Source organism: Ceratotherium simum, chromosome 9 (genome assembly GCF_057802395.1).
Source record: "Ceratotherium simum simum isolate JZ-2026a chromosome 9, ASM5780239v1, whole genome shotgun sequence".
Taxonomy (NCBI): Eukaryota; Metazoa; Chordata; class Mammalia; order Perissodactyla; family Rhinocerotidae; genus Ceratotherium; species Ceratotherium simum.
The window spans coordinates 56292061-56313146 of NC_141908.1; the positions used below are offsets into that span (position 1 = coordinate 56292061).

At 39.2% G+C, this 21086-nt stretch overlaps 1 protein-coding gene across 4 annotated transcripts in view; it reads left to right on the plus strand.

The window, feature by feature from the left end:
- AGPS (alkylglycerone phosphate synthase) overlaps positions 1-21086 on the plus strand; it is a 404117-nt gene that overhangs the window by 256581 nt on the left and 126450 nt on the right. For 3 of the 4 annotated variants that reach the window (XM_004426664.3, XM_087435431.1, XM_087435430.1), the window contains exon 1: positions 6516-6876. The exons of the other annotated variant lie outside the window; for it this stretch is intronic. In XM_004426664.3, the coding sequence (XP_004426721.1) occupies positions 6545-6876 (332 nt within the window). In that variant the 5' untranslated portion in view covers positions 6516-6544. Of the gene's footprint in view, positions 1-6515; positions 6877-21086 lie in introns of those variants that run through there. 4 annotated transcript variants of the gene reach the window in all.

The following is a 21086-nucleotide window of genomic DNA, read 5'->3' on the forward strand; positions in this document are numbered from 1 at the left end:
AAGTTTTCAAAGCTCCCATGATTTGGTCTCACATTACCCACTCAATCCTATTTCCTTTCCCTCTAACATGGATTATCAGCCTCATTCCCACTTCCATAATAGCATTTTTAATTTACTATATTTTTACTTTAATACCCCTGGGAAACAGTCATTGCTATCCCAATTTATAGAAAAGGTGCCAAGGCCAGAGATATCAATGTGTCAAGCTCAAGACAACACATCTGGTCAATGGTACAGCCAATATTCGAACCCAAGTCTGTCTGGCAATGAGGCTAGTGCTCTTAGCCATTATAAGAAATATATTACAAGTAAGTCAATTAAATTTAAATGGGCTAAATGACCCAAGATTTTATGCTCAGACTGCTTAAAAAATACCTAAATGCTGTTTACAAGAGATACATCTAAAATATACGGATACAGAAAGATTGAAAGTTATAGGATAGGACCATACACACACACATACACACACAAGCTGGTATAGCTAAACTTTAAGACAAAGATCATTATTAGAAACAGAGGGATATTTGATAACTACAAAAGGTTCAATTCATCAGGAAAATATAATAATTTTGACATATTTAATATGTAGCTTCAAAGTATTTTGTCGTTATGTTAGTGCCCTCAAGTCGATTCCAACTCCTAGCAACACTGTGTATAGCAGAGTGGAACCCTGCCGGGTCTTTTTTGCTATCTTCTCACCTTCCGGCACTATATCAGACAATGCTCCATTGCTATTCATAGTGTCTTCATGGCCAATTTTTTCAGAAGTGGGTGGCCAGGTCCTTCTTCCTAGTCTGTCTTAGTCTGGAAGCTCTGCTGAAACCTGCCCACCATGGGTGACCCTGCTTGGATTTGAAGTACCCATGGCATAGCCTCTAGCATCACGGCAACATGCAGCTACCACAGTACGACAACTGACAGATGGATGGTGTGGTTCCCTGACCACGGGGGTGAGAGCACTAACTCTTAACCATTAGACCACCAGGGCCGGCTTAGCTTCAGTGTATAGAAAGCAAAAATTAGCAGTACACTAATAGATAGACAAATAGATACATCCATAATAATAGTGGGAGATTTTAACATACTTCAATAACTGATAAAATAAGTAGACAAAATATCAGCTAGGATGTAAAAGATTTGAACAACACAACCATTAGGTCCAATTTGTATCTGGGGAACAAATGTACATCAAAACAAGAGAGAATACTTATCCTTTTCAAATACAAATGGATACTATATGGAACTGAATAATAATGAAAACACTGTTATCAAAACTTGACTGAAGTTAATTGCTTAAAGAGAAATTTATAGTCCTAGACACATATATCAGAAAATACAAACAAAAAAGGCTGAAAAATCAATAAGCTAAGTATTCATTTCAAGAAATTAGAAAAAAGAAAAGTAGAAGATAAGAAATAATAAGGAATATCATTTTGTTAATGAATGAATTAATAAAAAAAGAAATTAATATAAAAAGAAAGCATACATATAACAGGATCAACAAAGTCAAAAGTTGGTCTTTTAAAAAAGTAATAAAATTGATAAATGCCTGGCAAACTGATTAAAAAAAGAGAGAGATAGCAAAAAAACCAATGCTGTGAATGAAAATTGGGATATTACCAAAGACCCTATAGACATTAAAATGATAATAGAAGATACTATGTAAAACTTTATGTCAATAAATTTGAAAATATAAATGAAGCAGATAATTTGCTAGAAAAACACTGTCAAAAACTGAAACAAGTAGAAACGGAAAATCTGAATAGCATTAAACTATTTAATCTGTAAATAAAAACCTTCTCATAAAGAAAACTCTAGGTTTAGATCATTTCTCTGGTGAATTCTAACAAACATTTAAGGAAAAAATAATGATCAATCTTACACAAATTCTTCCTGAGACTAGAAAACAAAGGAGTACTCACTAGCTTGTTTCATGAGGTCAGCAAAACCTGACATGCTCCTATTAGAAAAAGGAAAATAATAGATAAACCTTACTTATAAACATAGAATAAAATGTTAAAAAAATTTTTAATACTTTGTATTCAGTAGTATATAAAAAGGCCAAACCATCACAACCAGGTTGGGTTTATGCCAGCATTGCAAGGTTAGTTGAACAGTGGAAAACCAATCAATGTAATTTACCATAGTTACAGAATAAAAGAGAAAAATCACATGATCATCTCAACAGCTGCAGAAAAACCATCTGATAAAACTCAAAATCCATTCACGATAAAAACTCTCAGCAAACTAGGATTAGAAGGGGACTTCCTTAATCTGCTAAAAGGTTTGTTAAAAAAACAACAGGGGCTGGCCGGGTGGCGTAGTGGTTGAGCTCACGAGCTCCACTTCAGCGGCCTGGGGTTCACTGCTTCTGATCCTGGGCACGGACATACACACTGCTCATCAAGCCATGCTGGTGGCAGCATCCCATATACAAAATGGAGGAAGAATGGCACAGATGTTAGCTCAGGGACAGTCTTCCTCAAGGAAAAAAAAAACAAAACAGGAAGATTGGCAATAGATGTTAGCTCAGGGCCAATCTTCCTCACACAAAAAAAAACAAAAACAAAAACAAAAAAAACCCACAACAATGGTGAAACCCCTTCAAACAATGGTGAAATGCTGAGAGATTTCCCTTTGAAATCAGAAACAAGATAAGAGTTTACACTTATCTTGTACACTTATACCACTATTACAACTTCTATTCAACATTGTACTGGAGGTCTTAGCCAGCTGAGTAAGGCAAAAGAAATACAAGGTATAAGGATTGGAAAGGAAGAAACCAACTGTTATTATTCACAAATGATATAATTGTATGCAGAAGATCTAAAAGAATATACGATAGTTAAGACAGTGTGACACTGGCATAAGGTAGATAAATAGACCAATGAAATAGAAGACAGAGGCTAGAAATAAACTAATGCTCTATGGCCACTTGATTTATAACAAAGGTAGCAATGCAGAACAAGATCTTTTCAACAAATGGTGCTGAGACAACTGGATAGTCATAAGCAAAAAAAAAAGAAACCTGATCTCTACCACACAAACAAAAATCAATTCCAATTGAACTGTAGGTGTAAATGTGAAAGGAAAAACAATAAGGCTTCCAGAAGGTAACACAGGAGATTTCATCTTCATTACACGTTCACAAATGATGATATCCAAATGGCCAACAAGCATACAAAAAAGGCACTAGCAATCAGGGAAATGCAAATTAAAATCACAATAAGATAACAGACTATAATAGCTAAAACTAACTAGATGACAATAACATGTTAGTGCAATGGGAACTCTCATATACTGCCAGGATAGATTTTGTACAATCCCTTTGTTTTTTTTTTTTTTTTTTATAATTTTTTATTTATTTATTTTTCCCCTAAAGCCCCAGTAGATAGTTGTATGTCATAGTTGCACATTCTTCTAGTTGCTGTATGTGGGACGCGGCCTCAGCATGGCCAGATAAGCAGTGCGTCGGTGCGCGCCCGGGATCCGAACCCGGGCCGCCAGCATCGGAGCGCACGCACTTAACCGCTAAGCCAGGGGGCTGGCCCTGTACAATCCCTTTGGAAAACAGTTTGACATTTCACTATCTATTAAACACATGCATACTCAATGACCCAGCAGTTCCACTCTTAAATGGGTACTTAACAGAAATTCATCTACATGTCCACCTAGAGACATATGCAAGACTGTTCATAGCAACCTTATTCACAAGAGTCCCAAATTGGAAACAACTCGAACGCCATTAATTGTAGAATAGATAAACTCTGGTATAAGCATTCAATGGAATATTATACAGCAAAGAAAATGAATGCACTACTACTATATACAGCAATATGGATGAATCTCATAAACAAAAGAACATAAGATGATTCCACTTACATAAATGCAAAAAAACAGGGAGGGGATACATGCTTAATTGTTAAAATCATAAAGAAAATCAATGAAATGAGTATCATACAACTCAGTACAGTGGTTACCTTAGGCAGGTAGGGAGGGTGAAGTGATTGGGAGAGGGTATAAGGGGAACTTCTGGTGTGCTGGCAATGTTCTATTTCTCAACCTAGATGGAAGTTACATGGGTGTTTGATTTGTGGTAATTTATGCTTGGTTCACTTTTCTGTGTTATATTTCATAATAAAAAATATATAAAAATGCAAGAATTCCTTTATTCAGGGATCTTCAGAGCTCTGAAGATAAGTAATGAAAATCAGTGCAGTAAAGAAATTTGGTGCATGCCTCAGGAGTTAATTTATCCCATTTAGACTTTTTTGTGCCTCATATTAGAAGAGATGTAGTAAATGCAAATAAAGGCCACTCCATTTAAAATTCCACATGTCATGGATGCACCCCTTGTTTCTGGGCATGTGGTCTGTTCTCCATTGGGATCCAGGTTATTAAGGGCCAAGTGTTCCAGGACTCAGAAGGAACAGGTTTGTTGAGATGGCCTTTCTGAATGTGATATTTACTGAGGTTTTGCTTTTGGTGGGAATGACAGGCATCTCAAAGGACCAGGCTTTGTGTGAAACATTCGTTCCTCTTAGGTAGGATGAAATAAATTTCAGGGCACTCTGCTTGGGCTTTGCTCTTGTAAGGGATAAGGTAGGAAACCCTTTACCAAGGTCACCTACGTCACACTTATTCCACCCAATAGTATCACACAGTTTTTTTCCACATATATCCTAACTCCTAATTAGCCTGATTATACCATGAAGATGAAGCATTGGCTTAAATACTTTTGCATCTCATAGCACACAGTAATGAATTAGGTACACAATAGGCTCTCAACAAATGCTTTACTGCCTATATATACTTCATTACTGTACACATATTTGAAATAGATATAATCAGTAATTTTTCCACTGGTACATAATTTTGGTTTACATCAAGCTTTTCATCACCCAGGAGAAAAGGGTTTTGTTATTCTGTTGATGGTTGCAAAATTTATAAATTTTGCCTCCTGAGAGTTGGCAAGAAGCATGTCCATACCTCAATTTGGACAAGACTGAAGCAGTCAGTTAATGACATTTACATTTACAGCATGCTAGTAGTGTTAGATTGAGCTCTCTGGGAGTCAAGAAAAAATTAACAGACCTGTCTCATTCCAAAAAGATTCTGAGGAAGTTGTTGCTTATATGGCATTTTGGCAAGAAATCTGTGAATTTTACGATTGCAAGCAAACGTGGTAGTTGATGTTTTAATGCTGTTCTAGTAACATCTAGAAAGGGTGTGAGACGTTCAAAGACTAGAGTTGCTGACCTCTCAAACTTGAGGAGCCTTTCTCCTCAGAGCACTCAGCAATTTACTCCTCCTCTTTGTCCCATTTCTTCACTTAGTCCATTTGAAATAGCCAATGGCTTCCCCTAGGAAGAGTACAATGGTTAGAACCAGCAGCTAAACAGGAGTCAGACTCAGTGATTCTAGAGCTAGACTGGATATTTAATGCTGAATATCCCTTAAAATCTGCAGATCTGGCATACAAATCAAGTCCTCCTCACTCTTGCCTGAATTTTCTCAGAACTATTAAATAGTTCTTTTGTATTAGTCAAATAACTCCTGGAAGGTCTGAACCCTTTCACAGAGCCTGTGTTAGAAAGAAGGCGGTTATTCAGAAAGGAGGTGGTTATTCAGAAAGGAGCTGACTTCATTGGGCTTGGAATGCTTATGGCAACTCTTTTTCTTGCCATTCCCAAGACTTATTTTTGAATTCTACATTATGCAAAAAGGGACTTTACTTCTGATGATGAGGTCTGCAAGGTGGCTTATAAAAGCCTATCCAATCCACTGGCTGAAAATGGTTGTGAAGCACTGTCCTATGAGCTCCCCCTAATTTCACCAAGTGCCATTCTCCAGAAATGAAGTCAATCTGTAGATAAATGAGAAGTCTTAAGAACAGCTGTTGGGTACGGTAAGGAAGGGCACAGCATCTAGTAACGAATGGAAAAAGAACCTAGGTTGCAACTCGGTTTTAGCATTTACTAGCTGCATGCCCTTGGGGAAGTTAGTGTCTCTGAGCCTCAGTTTTTTCATCTGTAAAATGGAGATTACTTACTTGAGATCTAGCTTTAAGTAAGTACGGTGCCCGGAACAAAGTAGGCGATGAGAATATGACAGCTATTTGCTCTAATGGTTACAACCAACGAGTCAGTTTTGAGTAACTCTAGTGACCCGGCAGGAAGGGGAGCAGAGGGGAGGCAGTAGGAGCTCATTAAGGGAAAGGATGGCGCTTGTTCGGTTGTCAGGTCCAGCAGCACCGCCCATGCCTCCTGCACCGTCTTCCAGAGGCTCAGACCACACCCGAGGACACCACCCACGGTCCTAGGGCACCTCGGGGGCGCTTGTGGTGTGGCTCCCAGTCCAGCCCGGGCCGGGCTGGGCCAATCCAGGGACAGGTCAAACTCACCTGCTTGGCAGGTGCGCGCCGCCCGAGGCGTGACCGCGGAGGGCGGGGCCCGCGGTGGGCGGGAGCTGAGAATACGAAGCTCCAGGCGCATGGCACCCGCCGCCCAGTCGCCGCGGTGGCTGCCGGGATGCGCCGCAGCGAATGGTCGCGCCGGGCGCCGCTCTGAGTGACCTTTCACCCGCGACCAGCGGTCCCGGGCGGCGGCACAAGGCGGAAACCATGGCGGAGGCGGCGGCTGCAGAGGGCGGGACGGGCACGGGTGCGGGCTCCGGCTCTGCAGCGGACCGGGACCGGGACCCGGAGCGGGACCGCGCCGGGCGGAGGCTGCGGGTTCTCTCGGGCCATCTGCTGGGCCGGCCCCGGGAGGCTCTGAGTACCAATGAGTGCAAAGCGCGGAAAGCCGCGGCGGCGGCCACGGCGGCGCCCAGTGCCACTCCCTCCGCGCAGGAGTCGGGCATCATCCCCAAGAAGCGGTGAGTAGCGGCTCTGTGGAGCGAGCTGGAGGCGAGGGACCAGGCGAGGCCTGTGCTGCGGGAGGGCACAGGCGAGGTGGGAAAGGAGGTGATATGGGGAGGGGGGTGCGGAAGGCATCCCGGTCCCTGAAAGTGCGGACCCATCTCTCTTTCCGGAGAAAAGACCCTGGACTCTGTCAGGAAGGAGGCGGGATGGAATGGTGGAGTTTGGTCACTATTGGAGAGTGATAGACCTGAAGCACTCTTATTGGGGAAGTCTTTATGGGGACTCTTTTCTTGGATTCTTAATGCCAGGAATTCATTCTCTACCTTGAATTAATACTTTGGGGGCTAAGGGCTTGGAATGGATAGAAGGATAGACTTATGATCCTCCGAGGAGATTTAAGTTTGTACTAGATGATCATAGAGATCTCTTCTAATTCACATAAGCCTGGGAGCGAGGAGAAGTGGTGGTACCTGGAAGAAGATGCTGACTGGTTTCTGTGGGGCACGATTCCATTTTCTCAGGGGCATGTTCTTTGACTTTGAGGGAGGAAACCGATGGGTGAGCAAGAAGCAATAAAGTGCCCACACTAGTTAGTGAGTTAGGATGTGGTGGCAGCTACTGAGCTGTGGTGTAACCAGAAGCTGAAAGACCCTTGTCTGTGGGTCAGGAAGTTTGTAAGAGATATTGACTTCCGACTTTTTGGAGAAATCTTAAGCTCTGATGGAAGCTACCAGGAGAAGCTGTTTTCTGAGATGTGGCTTTGTCAGCGTGGATAAACTTTGAGAGTGAAAAAAAATGTGTTGCTAATGTTTAATGTGTACTTTCAGTGTGCTAAATCTATTATTTCTTTTACTCCTCCCCAAACTATAAGGTAGGTGCAGTTATCTCCCATTTTACAGGTAAAGAAATGAAAAAGATTTAGAAGCCTGCTGCGGGCTTGGCAGGTATACTATGTGGCAGATTAGAATTTAAAAGCATATCAGATTGACTTTAGGGCCAAGTTCTTAAATTGTACTGCTTCTGATGAATTCATTCGTTAATTCCACATTCATGAGTCCTTCCTATACTCCATACACACTGTACTGGGAATACAAAGGTTTAAAAATAAAGTATTTACTCTCAAGGAACTAGTAGTCTAGTAAGGTAAAGTTATAATAAGATAAGATGAGAAACTTAGCTGATAACCAAAGCAAGCGATCACTTAATCCAGTTTTGGGTGTGTGTGTGTTAGGGTGAAGTCTTTTCAGAGTAAGGATTGTCTGAGTAAATCTTGAAGTTTGTGTTGGAAGTAGCCTGCCAAAGGAGAAAAAGTGTTCTTGGCAGAAAAACAATGTGTTCACAGGTAAAACAGTGAGAGACAGATTAGGGAACTGCTAGCAGTTAAGTGTGAGGAAGTGAGGATGACAGGGCTGGAGAGGCCAGTCTTTTTTTTTTTTTTTTTTGTGAGGAAGATTAGCCTTGAGCTAACATCTGTTGCCAATCCTCCTGTTTTTGCTGAGAAAGATTGGCCCTGGGCTAACATCCGAGCCCATCTTCATCTACTTTATATGGGACGCCACCACAGCATGGCTTGACAAGCGGTTCATTCGTAGGTCTACACCAGTGATCTGAACCTGTGAACCCCGGGCCGATGAAGCAGAGTGCACCAACTTGACCGCTATGCCACTGGGCTGGGGAGAGGCCAGTTTTGTTTGCAGGATTTTATATGGGGCAAAACATGATTACATTTACCTTTTAGAAAGGTCACATTGGAGACTGACTTGAAGGAGGGTAAGCAGTTTAGCATATAATGGCTGGGAACAGAGACCTGAGTTTGAATTTCCACTACACAATTCTAGCTGCATGACCTTGGGCAAGTCACATAACCTCTCTTAGAGCTTCCATTCCCTCATCTGTAAAAATGAGGACAATAATTCCTGCTTTGCAGTGTTGCTGTGAGAAAATATAAAGTTAAAGGATCAAGTGCATAGTTCAATGCCAGTTACATAACTGTTCAACAAATGGCAGATGCCATTTTCATTGAGTCCAAAGACAGGGAGATCAGTATCCTGATGAGAAGTGCTGTGACTCTGAACTAAGGCATAATATTGGGAGTAGGCAACTTATTTAAAAAAATATTAGGAGAAAGGGGCCGGCCTGGGGGCGTAGTGGTTGGGTTTGTGCACTCCGCCTTGGCCTGGGGTTCGTGGGCTCAGATCCCAAGCGCCGACTTATGTACTGCTTATCAAGCCATGCTTTGGCAGGCATCCCACATATAAAGCAGAGAAAGATGGGCATGGATGTTAGCCCAGGGCCAGTCTAATGCTGCAAAAAGAGGAGGATTGGTGACAGATGGTAGCTCAGGGCTAATCTTCCTCTCACACACACAAAAATATTAGGAGGTAAATTTTCCATAACTTGGTTACTGAGTGGTGGGGGAGGGAGGAATAAAGGATCACATCTTGGCTTCTGGCTTCACTTGATATTATTTTAGCTGTCATTGGATTTAAAACTTTTAGCTTTTCTAAACAGCTTCATGTACGTTTATGTCTATTCATTGTTATGCATCTGTGATTGTAGATTTATATGCAGGTTCACATTCTTAGAACTAAGTGGATAGGGCAGGTGTTCCTTATGGTTGGATTAAGGGGCCTTGGTTTACAGCATTCAGAGAAAAATAGTAATGTTTGTAAGGCACACTGGGGTAATGGATGAGGCTTGCCATAGCTGAAGGTGACTGGTCTGGGGGTGTCCTTTGTGGCTGCTCCATAGACGGCAAGCACAACTGTAACCCATTGATGGCATAGATTATAATGGGTAGAAAGCTCTAGTGTTTGGTTCAGGGTTAGGTGTGGCTAGTGGTAAAATCTAGTCCTGTACGACTGTTTTAAAGTTTGAATCAAAATATAAGGGAACACAAAAAGCTGTATTAGATGGAACATCAAAAGCTTCCTCAGAGAGTGATCTATGTGATATACTGTTCATGGGAACCTAGGTCTCCCTTTTGCTTCCTACTGCTTGGCTGGGCCTCAGTTTGTCAGCTGCAGAGCTGAGCCTAAAGGGAAGGCAAATGATGGAGCAAGAAGGAATTAGTATGTATATCTAATAAAGTGTGAGTGTGACTGCATGTCAGTTATTTTGGAATTGTTTGTGATGTGTGTTATTTGTATAACTCCTTTTTTTAAATTACCTTGGATGATGTCATTGGTTGTAATTCTTTTATCTCATGGCTGGTTATCATCATGGAATTGGAGGAGTGACTTCTTGAAACTCCATGTTTTCATTCCTCTTACAAAATAGTCATGCATATGTTCATTTACTCAACATTTATAGAGTAGTTGCTTTATGACAGGTATTGTCCTGGGCACTGGAGGTAAAGAGAAGAATAATAGTCCTTGGCCTCAAAGAATTCACAGTCTGGCAAGGGAGATACACAATCTAGTAGAGTTTGAGTAGAGCCATTGTAGATACAGATACAGATGTAGCACAAAGGAAAGAAAGTGATGTATTCTGTCTAATCTAGGGGGTCAGGGGAAGCTTCTGGAGGCAGTTTTAAAATATGGATGATAGTGTGGCAGGTTGGTTGGATGGTGAGGAGAGTTTGTATTCAGGCACAGGGAATAGCATATGGCAAAACAAGGGAGCAGGAAAGTGCATATTGTATTTAGACAGCTAAACAATTCAGTATTGGTAGAGGTGGGAGTAAAGTGAAGAGAGGAGGGCACTGGCAGCTCACAGAGGCCTTTGGCCTGTAGGTTATCAGTCCATTCATTCATTCACTTATTCATTTACTCATTCATGTTTGAATGCATTTACTCATGCATGTTTGAGTGCTTACTATGCAATATATAACAGTGAACAAAAACGCTGCCTTTATGGTCTTGTATTCTAATTGGAGTGGAGATAGTGAACAAACAAGTAATATAGTATGTCAGATAGTAATAAATGTAATGAGGAAAAATGAAGCAGCTGAGGGGGCTAAGTGATGGAGAACCCTTGAAGGAATTGAGCTGGGCAGGGATATTGATCAGATTGGGTTTTGGTTTGAGAGAAATCACTCCAGCTGCAGTGTTCACAAAAGATTGGAGAAGAATGAGGATGGACATAGGGAGATCACTTAGGGGAGGCTGTTGCAGCAGAACAGGTGAGGAATAATGAAGGATTAAACCAAGATGATGGCAGTGAGAATAGAGAGGAAAGGATGAATTTGAGTTTTGGAAGTTAGTGTGTTAGGTAGTACTTAAAATTATGTTACTAAATGCCCTGGGAGTTTGGAGACAGTGAAAATAGAAAAGGGATGATAGCGTCCTGAGGAATGTGGACGTTTAAGAAGGCTGACCGATCAATACCTGTTGCACTTGTCACATGGTCTCCTATGAATTGGTTCTAATTACTTCTATCCAGGAACATGTATTCTCATTATTTGAAGTTGCTGAGCAGAGTTTTGAGGCTGATGGTTTACTTTTGGACCCTCCTTTTTTCTTTAAGAGCATGTTACTCCATGAACAGTTTCTTTTTGATCTTACTTCTGAATGCAGTTTTAGATTCTTAAAAATCATAGTAAATGTCAGTTAAGTATGTGACATTTTTATGCCTTGGTTTTGGATTTTTTCAGTGTCTTTTTTAAAGCTATTATGTTTTGAAAAAGAGAAGGAAAAAATCCCTTGTTGACATCTGCCCCTCCATACTGATAACTGCTTTCCCAGTTGTAAATTTTGGCTCCAACCTCAGTGTGGTTTGCGTTAGTCAGAACTGTTTTATGGCAGTTTTTACAGAGGTTATAAACTCTTCTGGTTCAGATCAAAGGAATTTCTGAGTAAGAATGCTACTTATTGTTTAATTTACTTGCTTATACTGTCTTTATACACACTATTCTTTAAAAAGTAATGTATTATTTAACATCTGCCAGAAGCCTTGGTAGATGTTTTCCAGAAGGAAAAAAGCTGAGTTAACCTCTTATAAGTGTTTCCCAGGAGGGCATTCTGGAGCCTGTAAGAGCTGATGCATTTCTGCAGCAAGGTTATTTGCGGAAGTGACCTGACTTATGACTTAGCACCATTTGGCAAAATTAGAGCTTATTTTAGTAGTTATGCTGAATGACATACTTAGCTTACTTTGAGTTCCTGGCTAGGAATTGTAGTGATAGTAGTAATAGTTTTAGTTTAACTCCTGATGTGCCGGACACTGTGCTGAGGCTTTATATACATTATCTCATTTAATTCTCACAACAGCTCTGAAAAGTAGGTGATACTATATGTATGTCACAGGTGAGGAAGTGGACGCTCAGAGAAGTTAATTTGTCTTAAGGTCATGCAACTACAAAATAAAAGAGACAGCGTTTCACCTCTGACCTGTCTTACTCGACAACTCTTGTTCCTTCCCCCTATGCAGTATTACTGCGCTTGATGTTGTTTTCTGAGTTGTTGTTCATCAAGTTACTTTCTTTGTCACGACAAGTTTCAAACCTTTTATGATTAAGTAGATCCTGATCAAATATAGTGTCGTATAGTTAAGAAGGCATTAGTTTATATTGTACTTACTGAACAAATTATAAAATATGTGATCCTGTCAAAACGAAATTCACAATTTAAGAAATTATAATGCATGGTTTAAAAAGATAGCCCAGCCTGTTTCTGTTTGTGAGTAAATTTTACTATTTCACTTGTGGGAGAAGACAGTGTTGAGACTAAAAGGAAAAGAGGAGGAGAATGTGGAAGACTTAAGATCAGAGGAGAAGGAAGGAAAAGAGAAGAGGTCATGGAAGATTTACTGCTCAGCTATAAGTTAACTATCTTTGGGCTGTGAATCAACAAGAAACCCTGAAGGCTTAATCTCCATGATTATTTGGTATCATACTTCCCTTAGATTGCAAGTTCATTTTGAGATGAACCACGCTTTCTGCAAATAGGCTTCCCTATGTCAGGAAGTTACTTACTATAGAACCATCTACCTCTGGTCACTTAATAAAAATATCTAGGAATAAATTAAGTGGTCTGTTTTTAGACTGCAGAGAAGTGGAGTGGTGTTGTAGTCAGATGAGATACTTTATGGAACACTTGGCTCTAATTACTCCTTTCAGTTTTCTTTTCTTTCTTTTTTTTTTTTTTTATGAGGAATATTAGCCCTGAGCTAACATTGGATGCCAATCCTCCTCTTTTTGCTGGGGAAGATTGGCCCTGCGCTAACCTCTGAGCCCATCTTCCTCTACTTTATGTGGGATGCCGCCACAGCATGGCTTGGCAAGCAGTACGGGTATCTGAACCTGTGAACCCCGGGTCGCTGAAGTGGAGTGCGCAAACTTCACCGCTACGCCACCAGGCCAGCCCCCTAGGTTTTATTTTCTTGTTATTGAAAAAATAACTTCTGCTATTTAACAGATTAGTGTGTTAATTTCAACCCCAAACCAAATAAAAGGATCCTGAATAGAGTTTACTCTTCTGACATAAAGTAGTAATCACCCTCCCCCCATTAGTGCTCTCTTTTATTTGTTAGGCTTTGGGGCTAATATTTATATATCACTGCCCCACATCTGAGTTCAAAATCAATTGAGAAGTAAGACACAGAATATAGATAGATGGAGGTAAAAATGTCAGCTTTATTACTGATACAGCTGGTTGGAAATATGGCTTAGATCTGGACTACCTAATATTTACCCTGACTTAGATAGACTCAGTCACAGGCAGTGCTGGACTATAGAAGGCCTCCTCTGCAAGGGCAGAGCCATCTCCATCTCCAGTAAGCCCCAGCAGGGCCCTGAGAGACTAGAGTATGACCTCTCTGTAGCAGACAGATTCTAAAGAGAGAGAAAGGGCTGACCCCAGCTGCTTGGTACCTCCTCTAAGAATTCACTAACTTAAATTTTTCTCAGGAGTAAATCACTCCTTCCGTAAGAAAAAGTGAGTGTGTGAGGGCTGGGGATAGGCCAGGATTGTTACTCTTGCAGAAGTCCCTCCACATTGGAAACTGGAGGCTGGAGAATGAAGATATTGCCGGAATGTTTGGAATGTTTTTGAAGAAATTAAGGGAAAGGGCTGAAAACTTTCTGGTAGGTAAACAGTCTTCCACCTGCATCATTTGCATTTGTTATCCCCATTGCCTACTGAATGCATTACAGTTGCCTTGGTATGGCAGTCAAGGTCCTTCAGGAGGATCTGTTTTTCTAGGCTTATCTCTTATTTCCTTTATACCTACTTTGTACTCTGAATAGCAGAATTACTGCTATTCCCGGAACATGCCCTTCCCTTTCCCTTCACTTTCTTTGGTATGTTAGTGTTTCCCAAAGTGTAGTGCATATAGCATTGCTGGTCCATTGGGATGGTACATGGATTAAAAGCTAACTTGGATGGTTATAAATGTTTGTATATATACTTAACTATTTTTTGTTAAACTTTATTGAATTATTACATAATTTATTATGAAAGTAAATGTACAAATCATAAGTTTATAGCTTAATTACTTTTCACAAAATGAACACATCCATCTTATTAGTATTTAGATTAGAAAATAACATTACCAGTACACCAGAGGCCCTCTTCATGCTCCTTTCCAATGCCTCCTCCCATCAGGATCACCACTACCTTGACTTCTAACACTGTAGTTTGGATTTGCTTGTTTTGAACTTTCTATAAATGGAATCATATAATGGAATCATACAGTGTGTACTCTTTTGTGTCTGCTTCTTTCCCTCAGTATTATGTTTATGATATTCATCCTTGTTGCGTCTAGTTTTATTTTGTTCATCCTCATTGCTGAATATTGGGTGGATATATATCACAAGTTTATCCCTTCTGTCGTTGATGGGCATTTTGGTGGTTGCTAGTTTTAGGTTTGAATAGTTATTTATTTTAATATGAAGTACATATCAAACCAGTGTTTTTACAGATATTACTGCATAGAAATAGGCTAAAATAATTAAAATAGTATTTAGTATTTCATATGTTCAATTTTCTTAAGTACGTCAATTATCTGAGGAAATAGAGAAAATGCTCCTAGGTACTAAATCATTCTTATAGACATATTAAATTGAATTTGCAAACACAATGACCTTGAAGTCTTTGCAGTGTTCAAATGTTATTTATGAGCTTATAAGATTTCAGTTTAAAATCACAAGTCTAAATCTATTACTCAATTACATATTTTAAATTTGTTACGTCAGTCATTCTTACAGACCAGATTCTCTTAAATTTTCTAAGTATATAAAAGATCCGTTATTGCATAGCTTTCTTAAAACAAAAACATTAACATCCAATTTTGATTCTCTTAAGCATTTATACATTTAATTCTAGATCTTTCTGTAGTTGAAATATGCTTGCTTACTCATTAAGGAAGACTGTTACCGTTTTAGGTAACTGCAGTTACTTTTGACAGGGATTTCTGCCTCTCGGGTGAGATTTGGAGCTGTAGCTATAATCTTATCACTTCCTAAGAGAACTGTTGTATTGCATGTAATATTTGGCCTTGCCAGCTCTTCTGAAGTTACTAACTAGAGGTGTGGGTCAGGATGCTGACCAAATTCTTGTTGGCAACTTCACTGGGACTCTCCAAACTCTATTTATAGTTGCCATGTCAGCGACCTCATACCATCAAGTGGGAAGTATTCACATATCCCAGCACCTTGTAATCAAGTAATATGAATTATTTAATTTGTTATGTTCACAGTTTGCGACTCCCACTCAGATTGATTATGTGGTTGGATTTTGCATTTTCTTCTAAAGATGTTTGAACTTTACAGTAATCCAGCATCAGAGATATTAAAATGACACCCACTTGAATTTCATTCTGCTGTCAACTCAAATTTTGTAAATCACACTGTCCACTAGAGCTTTCTCTGTTGATGGAAATGTTCTGTAATCTGCACTGTCCAATATGGTAGCCACTAACGCATGTGGCCATTAAGTACTTGAAATATGGCTAGTGTGACAGAGGAGCTGAATTTTAAATTTGATTTAGTTTTAATTAATTTAAATTTAAATAGGCACGTGTGTCTCGTGATATTGGTCAGCACAACTATAGATTGAAACCCAGCTCATTATCTGTCCTTTCTTGTTCCCAAATGAAGTTACTTTTCTGGGTTTTCTTTTTAGTGTTAGCACCAGTCCTATAGTTACATCCTTCAACCCTTACTCTTGAGCTTCTTTTCATTCTTTTCTTTTAAGATTGAACTCTATTTTGAATTAATTTATTCAAATTAATAGTTAATTCTGCAGTCACCCTGCTGCTCTTATACATGTTTATCTTATCTGATCCTCACAACCACCCATTTTACAGATCAGTAACTAAAGTTCATAGACACTTGCCAGAGAATAGTCACTTGCTAGCTAGTAAGTGGTAGTGCTTGGATTTGAATCCAGGTCTTTTATCTCAAGGCTAGAGCTTTTTCCTTGAAACTATACTGATATCACCAAGTCCTTTTCATTTTTCCTTCACAGTCTTTCTCACATCCGTTTTGTGCATTGAACAAGTATTTACCCGTCACTTGTGTTCTAGGTGCTTGGGCTACATCAGTGAACAAAATGGACAAAGATCTCTGCCTTTGTGGAGCTTACATTCTAATGGGTGAAATGGAAAATTAACTAAACTTAAGAAATAAGTATAAATTATTAAGTGTGTTAGAAGGTGATAAGTGCTGTGGAAAAAAGAGAAAGTGGAGCAGAGTGAGGAGGTAGAGTTCAAATTTTAAATAGGAAGTCACTGGAGAACATGACGTTTGAGCAAATATTTGAAGGAGATGAGAGAGTTTAGCTATATGGATATCTAGTTGAATGAGTGTTCCAGGTAAAGGAATAGTATGTGCAAATACCCTAACGGGAGGCACACGTGTAGTGTATGAGGAGAGTAACAGAGAGACTGCTGTAGCTGGAGTCAGTTCATAACCCTCCACCCCCAACCATTGTTTAAAGTCTGTGCCCTTTAAACCTCAGCTTCTGATTTACCTGTCTCGTCTGTCTTAGGTAAGGTCTCTTATTTCATGCCACATTTTCTGGCTTCCCCACCTTTCCTTGTGCCATTCTCTGGAAGACCTTTGCTTGTTTGACACCAGACTTCAGGGTCTGTTGTTTTGGGGATCTTTTCATTTTATTTTTGAGAATTGTGGGGAGGGGGTATTGGACTGTTGTCTGTTTTTTCTCCCCCGTGATTTCTCATGTTATGAACAGGAACTCTAAAATCATACTGTTAAGTATCATGTGATGTAATATCTAGGCTTGGAGCCTTTAATTCAGGTAAATCAGCTAGATACTCTCTTGCCATCTCCTCACCTGTTTGAAATGTCATCTACCCAAGTTTGCTGGCAATTTATTCAGTGTTTTCTATGTGCTAAGCACTGGGGAGGATTAGTACGTAGTTTTTGCCTTTTGGGACTTGCAGATCTACTAAGGAAGACTGATGAGTCTTCTGTTACTGCAGGGGGCTAAGTGCTGTAGCAGAGGTATGGGAGGAGAATGGTGACTGGTACAGCAATGGAAGGGCAAAGAAACATAGATTAGAAGGGTTGGGAGAGTACTAGTTTATGTCAAGATGTCGTGCAAGAATTCTTAAATCCGAAGGTGAAAACATTGATGAGAGCATTTGGATGAAAATAGAACCAGAAGAATTAGGGTAGGAGAATGTGGCCAATGTAACGAAGTTTATAAAACTGGTATGGCAGTTGGCTATAGTAATGATAGGGGCCTTCAGCTATGTGGATAGCTTTTAGAAGTCTTATTCTGATAGCAACAGAACATCTGACAGTTATTTTACAATTTTAAAAAAATGGCAGGATAAATAATTTATTATGAAATGTTATACATTTTTGTATAACACCTCTATTCAGATGGCTCATACTGTTTGGGCAAATCCCTCTATATGAGGTGATAAACTTTAAGGATTATGATGTCAGCAATTCTCTTTTTCTCCCAACATATTATTTTTTAAAAAATTAAACATATTGCAAAGTTGAATTTTATAATAAAACACTTATATACCAACCACCTAGATTCTACCATTAACATTTTACTTGCTTTGTTATCACGTATCTACCATGAATCTGTCCTTTTCTCCATCTAATAGTAGTTTATCTTATTTTTGATGAATTTTAAAGAAAATCAGTAGCTTCATTTTTGAAGTAAAATCTCCTATATTAGCTTTCATCATTATTGGGAGAACTTTTAAGTTAATATCTCTAACTCTTCAATTTCCATTTTCACATTTTTAATTATTGGACGTTTCTAGCTGAATGTCTTGGTGTTTTGACATAGTGACAATCTCTTTTTGAAGTAAAATTTCAAAATATATTTTTGAAGTAAAATGTTCTACTTTCATTCTTGTATATCGTTCTCGATTTCCGGAGAGTATTTTGTCTGCTTTGTCTTCACAAAGTATTTGTAGCTTCCCAGCATGACTATTAAACTGCTAGTCTGATTTTGATTTTATTTCCAAGTTCTTACCTGCCATCTGGGATTATTTTCAGAAACTACTTTCTAGTTTGCTTTGCCTGCCTTCAGATTTTATAGAAGTGGTAACCTTTTTAAAAAAGGAATTCTTCTTTTTTTAGTGTGTGTATTAATTAGGACTTTTGGTTACAAGTATTAATTAATTTGAGAAGCAGAAAAGGAGAATTTATTATAAGAGTACAGGGACACCAAAGAATCCAAGAGCAGGAATGAAGCTTGGCCGCAGGATAGAATTAGAACTAAGAACCAGAAAGCCATCATGTTTCTTGCTAGCAGCGCTTCTGGCTACTATCTGCTGCGTGTTGCTCTAAGCAGATCAGCCTTTTCTGCTATTCTGTCCAAATGGTAAAATATGGCCACCCCGTTCCTCCCAGATATTCAGCCAACAGCAGAGAATAATTGAACCCCCTTGTTCCCAAAAGCTGGGTCACGTGTCTGCGTTGTTCTAGTCAGCTATTGCCTGGAAAGAAGTGGTGATGATCTTAGTACAAAAATAGATGTCCAGGCAGCTAAGTGAGCTGAACTAACTCTGGCTATCATGCATTGAAAGATGTCACAGTCAGATCATCTTTTCATCTTTTTTGATGATTCCATCTCCAGAATCTTGCTCCATGAATTATCCTGTTTATTTTCCTCTTGAGTCTTTTTTTCTTTGTTGACGTTTCCTTCTTCTTAAAAGCATGCTCAGATAACTTTTTGAAATTTTCTGCCGATATCATCTTTTGAAACGGCCCTCTTAAAAGACATCAATAACCTAATTATAAAATCTATAGTCATCCTCTTGACCAATTCCCAATACCTGGTAGATATTCTTATCTCTTTCGTTAGCTCCCGTGTTATTGCACTATCCTGGTTTTCTTCTTACCCTTCCTACCTTCCTAGCTGTGCCTTTGCTGACTTTTTCTTCCTTCTGTTTACTAAATTTACAAATGCTTAAGATTTTAGTCCTTTCTTTTGCATTTTCTTCCTTAATAATCTCATCTACTTGAACTATATTGGCTTTTACCATTAGTAGGGGAACTTTTAAATTAATATTTCTAACTCTCTCAACCTCCATTTTCATATTTTTAGTTACTGAGCATTTCTATCTGAATGTCTTGCTGGTTTCTCCATTCTAGCATGCATGTATAAGGCCATTATTTTATCCTTCAATCCCAGTACTCCACTATTTCTATTTACTTCCACCATTTTTAGACACTCAAGTGCAACATCCCAGTCATAAATAAGGCCTTGCTGATCTCTGTTTCCTCTCCCTTATCCAGTCTGTTGACAAATCAGATAGATTCTATCTATTAGCTGTAATTCTCAAGACACTTTTTTTCTCCCATTGACATTAACCTAGATGAAATCTTAACTGTGTCACATCTAGTCTGGTCTACCTTTCTTTATTTTCTCTCCTTCAAATGATTCTCATTGCACTACCAGACCAGTCTTTGTTCAGAGAAAGTGTGAGTACTTGCTGCCTGCTAGTGCCGTGCTAAATTCTAACGTTGCAAAATTGATTGACAGTTCCGTGGAGATATATAGACAGATATATAAAACATATGATGTAGGAAATGCTATAATCAGTGTATACGGAAGGAGCCATAAATTCTTCTTGAGGAGGATAGGAAAGGCTTTATAGGGAAAGTGACTTTTGGACTGGTTCTTGATGGATAAATAGGAATTCTCTAGAGAGAGAAGGGCATTTCAGACAGGGGATATATATAGCAAGTACAAAGACAGGCAGACACAAAAGGGCATGGTGTGTGGAAGGAATTGTGATAACTTTTAGTGTGGCTGGAAGAATAGGTGTTTTGATCCTATTGCTCCCTATTGATTATTGAAGTAAAGCTCTAATTCCTTTAATTTGGCATTCAAGGCTCTCTGCTGTTCTCCATGACTTTCCTGCATATGCTCTATGCTTCAGCCAGTTTGGGCTATTTACTAGCATAGGAAAGTCCTTGTGTTTTTTCTGCCTTGCTTGATTATTGAATTTCTACCATCTTCCAAAGCAATTGGAAGGTTAGATACTACCACAGTGAAGCCTTTTTCCTCTTAGCTAGAGATGAACACTAAGTTACCTGAGCTCTTGTAATACTTTGTATTCCTCGTGTGGCAATCAGTGAGTATATTGAAATCCTAGCTTGGTAGTTAAGGAGTGTTGGAACTAGATGACCAAGATTTAAATCCTAGTTGTGTCGTGTACTCTTTATGTGATCCTGGACAAGTTACTGAATCTTTCTGAACTTGTTTTCTCATGTTTTAAATAGAGATAACATCTATGTCACCGAATTAATGTGGGAAGGAAATGAGATAATTGTAAAACTGTTAGTTTTACTGTATTATGCAATACTATTACTGTTGCAGTAAACTGTATAGAAAGGAGTAATACTAATTCAGTGCTTAAACAGTTTCTGAAGGGCGAAACTCAACAAGAAGAGGTACTCAGTGTTGACCGTGGCATTTTAATAGTGAGAACAGATTTCTAATAAATGTCACCTTATGTGTTAGGGAGGAAAGGAAGAACCCAAAGAGTGAAGAGCATCAGCAGTTTTTCATACTGCGTGGTAGGCTCATTGTCAGTATCCTGCACACGATGGTCACTGTTGTGCTGTTTCTCATTGCAACTTTTCTCAGTTGCTACATATATTGGAATTTGAATAAACATACTATTGTGCTAAAGACAAGTTGTTTGATAAATCATTGTCTTAATTTTTATGCTTTGTAACCCTCTTAACATTATTATAAACTAGGAGAAGTTCCAAAACAGATCAACTTTCCTAAAATTTGGATTAGAAAATATTATCTCTGAGTAGCCCTCATTCCCCTTTCCA